This window comes from Homarus americanus, unplaced genomic scaffold (assembly GCF_018991925.1).
Source record: "Homarus americanus isolate GMGI-L3 unplaced genomic scaffold, GMGI_Hamer_2.0 scaffold1024, whole genome shotgun sequence".
Taxonomy (NCBI): Eukaryota; Metazoa; Arthropoda; class Malacostraca; order Decapoda; family Nephropidae; genus Homarus; species Homarus americanus.
The window spans coordinates 4,930,467-4,936,015 of NW_024715228.1; the positions used below are offsets into that span (position 1 = coordinate 4,930,467).

The window sequence follows — 5,549 nt, forward strand, 5'->3', positions numbered from 1 at the left end:
TGTACAGCCAGCGGGAGGTGAGTCTTGATCCTGGGGTCGTACTTACATACTGGTGAAGAATTAAATGTTATAAAATGAAGCAATTACTTGCGGTGGCGCGGGAGTATCGTAGCACCAGTACACGATCAAGTTTCACTCCCTCCCCCCACCGACAGCTTGCTCAATCTCAAAATGCTTCGCCGCCTCCAAATCTCACCCCGTCGGGGAAAAAATAAGGGGAGTGAGCGATATTTTGTGAGGGGTGAGCGATGAGATGCGAGGCGGCCATGTGTCAGATCATTAGTGTCGTTCTTCTGATTGGTGACTCTCGCTTTACCCATCATCCTACCATTCATCATCTTAAGTGACGACATAACATCCCCATCCACCAATCAAGGCTCGCTTTACAACTCTCCAAGAGCGGAGGACCAATCAGCGCGTGTCGACGGGACCAACGTGTGAAATCTAACGGGACATTTTCCGCCAATCAGGAGGCGCGTTACAAGCCGCGGTTCGGTGACGTCACGTAGACCCGGGTACGAGTGAGCAGAAATCAAGAATATTCATTCAGTTAGTAGCGCTCAGTGGCAGTGGACGAAGGTGGTGCTATGTGCGTGAGCGGGAACCTCTGTTGACCTGATTAGTGAACCTCGCTGGGACATAGTGACATAGTGTTATTAATTACAGCCGACCACAATGTTGACATCAAGTGGAAACCAGTACCTTAGACCGGAGTATCTGAACCCCATACAAGGACACTCTATTGAGGTGAGTGTTGGACTCTGAAATTCACGCGTGTTTGGCACTTTTAATACACCTAGTACAGTGTTGTTCCACCATTTACCACGATATATACAGTATACTAGAGAGCTTTCCTGTGTTTATGTATCTGAGTGTTTCCTATAAGCGTCAGCCACAATTTGTAAAACAACGTTTAAGTGTTGGTGAGTTTAGTGAGGTGTTATTTACACACTTGGTGGACATAGAAAAATTATATCATCAGACACGTCACCATGAGCTGTGTCAGTCACTTTGTTTTATAAGTAATTCTTGGATATATTTTGTGGCGATGTATTGATTTTTCAGGCAGTAGACACGTGTGGAGGTGTTAGTGGTGTGTTGTTGTGTGAGGCGCACGTGTGTGGCTCCTGCCTGGGTCAATATATGTTGTGTGTATGACACGTTATTCTTACGTCCTTATGTTGGAATGAATGTTACTTAGGTTTGTGTATGTGTGCATGTATGTAGAGAAGTCTGTCGCAGTGTAAATAATATACACATGTAAGTGCATATGATTAGACGTATATTAGGAGACCTGTTTTATATACCGATATATGGAGATATAGGTAAAATATTTTTTATCCCAATTAACCCAATTGGTATATATGGTTTATATATTTTTATATACTACGTGTGTATTATATAATATACACAGCTGTCTCGAGGTGTCAGGAGGTCGTTTCACATCTATTACAATCGACGAAAGGTGAAGAGAAACTACTGTTTCATGGACAATAACATGATTTTTATAATGGTCAGTGTATCTATTGTGCGATATATATATATATATATATATATATATATATATATATATATATATATATATATATATATATATATAGTCCTCAGCACCTGTACCTGCCTGACGGAGTCCTGGACTACAGTATTAACATGTTATAAGCGGCGGCGTCTATCAGGGGTTTACAATATTATTTTTTCTCCTGGCAGCTGGACGCCAAGAAGTCCCCCCTCGCCTTGCTGGCACAGACGTGCTCCTCTATCGGCGCCGATCTGTCGCAGAAAGGCTCCATTCCCCCCGTCGAGAAGTCCTCCAGTAAGGGCAAGTCGTCCCCCGGTGCAAAGTCTCCGGGCGCCGCACTCACCATTACACCGTCGGACGACACCAAGACGACCACCACGTCCTCTTTTAAGCCTTACGAGAAGAAGGAAGACGACGACCGTGTCAGCCCCAAGAGGTCGTCACCTAGCATGCGTTCCCCCGCTGGCAGCCAACCCAGCGCGGAACGTTCCTCCTCAAGAAGTAGCGAGAGTGGGCGGTCTTCGTCGCGGCCGCGGGAACCCGCGACCTCGTCAGCGTCGTCTCTCTCGCCCCGCGTCTCTTCTCCCATCACACCAAAGACCTCATCGTCGTTGTCGTCACACACATTCTCTGGCCTGTGTGACCTCAGCAAGGACCCTCTGGCCGCGTACAAGTTGGCACCCAGCCTTTATCCTCACCTAGCACTTAGCCTCGACCCTCTTGGCGCAGCGGGACTCTCAGCCCTCACAGCCAAGGTGAGATATTCCTACCAAAATGATGTCGCATGTATATATACTCTCCGTTTCTACTATGTCACTTCTGTTTTTGAGTCTCATGCACGTAGTAATTCAATTATGACCATTTTCTGTTGGCCGGGTGTCAGGGTGTGGGAGTATAGCAGTCATTGTGATGTATAGAGCGATATTTTCCGTAACTGTGCACACTCTGTCTTCTGCTCTGTAAACGATAAAAAGAGAATATTGTGGTGAAGGTGAATTATTATTACATCATTAGTGATACAAAGTTGTCAGTATTTAAAAAAAGAATCTGTGGTGATTGAAGTGATACACTAGAGAGGGCAGGAGGCAGGTTTGGCTACACAACATGATAGGTTGTGGTAGACAGTAATGAGTGTATCGGTGTAACACCCTCCTCGGAGTAGATCAGTGAGTAGCAGCATGATGGCAGTAGTGTTGAGGTGATGCTGACAGTGACGGGCATATTGTTGCCAAGTGGGTGAGAAACATAAATAGCTCCCACCACCATTACCAAAACACTCTTCCTTCTCTTGTTTAACACCTACCACCTCCATTCTTCCCCTCACAGTCGTCCCAGAAACCGGTTCTGATTTTTTTTGTTCTTGTCTCACCCCGAGAACACCTGCCACTCTCCCCCTCTCCTCACCTTGACAGCCTCGACCTTCAGCAAGCTCTGACCACCACCCACCTTTCTTCCTACACACACTGGCAACCATAACCTACTGCTACCATTTCCCCGCACTCACCATGATAAACACCCTACCACCCACTTACCTTTCCCCACACTTTTAACTGACATCCAGTACACCTAGTTTAACAATTATCATTACCCACCGCCCCTTCCTGACAACCACCTCCACATTTCCTCCCACAGATCTACTCAAACAACCTCCTTCCTTCCTCAACACCTATCTAGACAGCTGCCTTCATACACTGATTAACCTCCACTAACTACCCATCCCTGTAAGCTCCCTATGCCTTGCCCAACGACGCATATTAACTCCTGTGCTCTCCTCCTGCAGGTGCCCACCAGCACGTCGGCTGCATTGTCCAGCCCCTACGTCGGATACGCCAGAGTGAAGACGGCCAGCGGGAGCGAGACGGTTGTGCCAGTGTGCCGGGACCCGTACTGCACAGGCTGCCAGATCAACGCTCACGCCGCACAGGTGGTGAATGGCACCTGTCCGCCCGGGTGTACACAGTGTGCACAGATCTCTTCATACACTAAGAGTCTCGCATCTCTACCAGGCCTCCTGCCCTCACTACACGCCTCCTCGCTGTAAGTCATCCATTAACCTAACTGACTATATCGAGAAAAATATCATAATTTTCTTTGCATATATTTCCCCAGAAAGGAACAGTCAAAATTTCAGTAGAGTTGGTCGGGCATAACATGTTGGGAAGTATTAGGTTACTGAAGTTAAGAGTGTTAATGTTTGTTGTCTCCCCACAGGAGCGGGCTCTACCCTCCCCCTGGGTTGGTCGGGGGCTCACATCACCCCTATGTGTGTAACTGGATAGCGGGAGACACCTACTGTGGGAAGCGATTCTCTACGTCCGAGGACTTGCTGCAGCACCTCAGAACACACACCAACCTCTCCACCTCAGAATCCACCCTGTCACTCCACGCCCTGCATCACCCGCTGCTGGCAGGTCACCTGCCCCGCGGCTACCCCACACCACCTCTCTCCCCGCTATCTGCAGCTCGTTACCACCCTTACGCCAAGCCGGCTCTCTCACACCTGCCGCCAACAGCACCTCTACCTGCTTCAGCCCTCTCCACCCTCACCGGGCTACCTCCACACCCACTCTCAGCCTACTACAATCCCTACTCGCTTTATGCGCGAGGTCTGGGAGCAACGACGGGACTCCACTAGTGAGCGGACCCGGCGCCCTCACGACCCTCGCCTTGTATACGAGTGGGAGTGGGGGTGGGGTAAGGGCGTGGCCGCTGGTGGGTCGCCACACCCAGTGAGTGAGGGGCTCCCCAGGGCGGTGCCCCCTCGTGTGCTGCTGTGATGTCTCCTCTCCTTCAACATGTACAAATCTGTGTTTATGTGAATGTACAGTTTTAAGTCAATGAAGGTGACGATGTGATGTTTAAGGTGGATCAGTGTGAGAATTGGGTGGGACCACGCCCAGCTCCCCCCTCTGCTCTCAGTGTACCGTTTATGTTGTATGTGTGGTACGTTTACTTAACAATCTGTGATTTTCTTTACATGTCGAGGACAATCAGCTAAGTTTTCTCAACAGTGTGAACAATTGTTGGGAGTTCTGATCTCAGAAGACTCAGTTGTGTCACTAGCTGAGGCGCTGAAGCAGGACCTTTCTGTAACACAGGAAGGGTAGTCGTCGCGGCCTGTCGCAACCCTCTCGCTGGAAGGGTTGTTGCGACCTGCTGCAGCCCTCCTTCCAGGAAGTGTCATTGTCACGATCTGTCGTCAGGAGAAGTCGTCAACTTCGAAGGGTCGTCCGTCATCTTGGCGCGTGGCATCCCTGCCCAGGCCTCAGTGCGTCACAGCCGCCTTCAGCGTACTCTGGTCTAACCATCCCAAGCATGCGAGGTATCAAGCTCTTCTTTGCTCTAGTGACGAAGTCTCTAAAATTGGCTGTGTATTTTTTTTCTTAATCGTGTAATTTGCAGAGCCATTGACTGCCTGTTGCATGCTTTGCTGAGAGGCCCCTTGAAGATAGACACCCTCCCTTACTTGTTCCTAAATGCCCCCATACCTACTGTAAAGCCAACTGTACATTCTACTTTATGTACTAAGTCATGTGTTATGGGATTGCTAGCTACTTATTTGTTTGTATATTTATTGTACAATATCTGTAAACCAAGTTTTAGAGAGAAATACATTTATTTACAGATCGATTTCTTCTATTAATGACCTGAAGGATTTGTGTGTGGAACAGACTCATTAATGGGAGTCTGACCACCTTGGCAAGAACCCATCACTTGGCTTAATGGAATAATTGTTGTTACTGGATATTACCTCTCAAGGCTTAACATTCTTACAAGAGACAAATTATTAAGACGTTGATGCTCATAGATCTAAACTCACACACATACCTACGATCAATATTCCTCATTATACACTTAATTATTTTACTTAAGATAAATCATAAAAATGGCATCAAAATTAGGCTGAGAGACTACCTTAACTATATAATGCTCACTTAATACCGGAGAAAATTAAGATACAATGGTTTGGAAAAGTGGCTGCACCTCGATTGACTTTTATCTGTTGAGGTGTAAACGAATCAAGTTATTA

General features: G+C 47.5%; 1 protein-coding gene across 1 annotated transcript; it reads left to right on the plus strand.

The window, feature by feature from the left end:
* The first annotated feature begins 559 nt into the window (after positions 1 to 559).
* Positions 560 to 5,149, plus strand: LOC121856283 (zinc finger protein Noc-like). The gene is made up of 4 exons (XM_042351720.1): positions 560 to 747; positions 1,708 to 2,274; positions 3,300 to 3,556; positions 3,731 to 5,149. The coding sequence occupies exons 1-4, from the start codon at positions 676 to 678 to the stop codon at positions 4,152 to 4,154; spliced, it is 1,320 nt and encodes a 439-aa protein (XP_042207654.1). The 5' UTR covers positions 560 to 675; the 3' UTR covers positions 4,155 to 5,149.
* Positions 5,150 to 5,549: the final 400 nt, after the last annotated feature.

What these genes read in the sequence shown, in the direction of transcription:
- LOC121856283 (XM_042351720.1), top strand. Translation starts at nt 676, where the DNA reads ATGTTGACATCAAGTGGAAACCAGTACCTTAGACCGGAGTATCTGAAC. An exon ending in TACAAGGACACTCTATTGAG is followed by an intron (nt 748 to 1,707) that starts GTGAGTGTTGGA and finishes TTCTCCTGGCAG; the next exon opens with CTGGACGCCAAGAAGTCCCC. An exon ending in TCACTACACGCCTCCTCGCT is followed by an intron (nt 3,557 to 3,730) that starts GTAAGTCATCCA and finishes GTCTCCCCACAG; the next exon opens with GAGCGGGCTCTACCCTCCCC.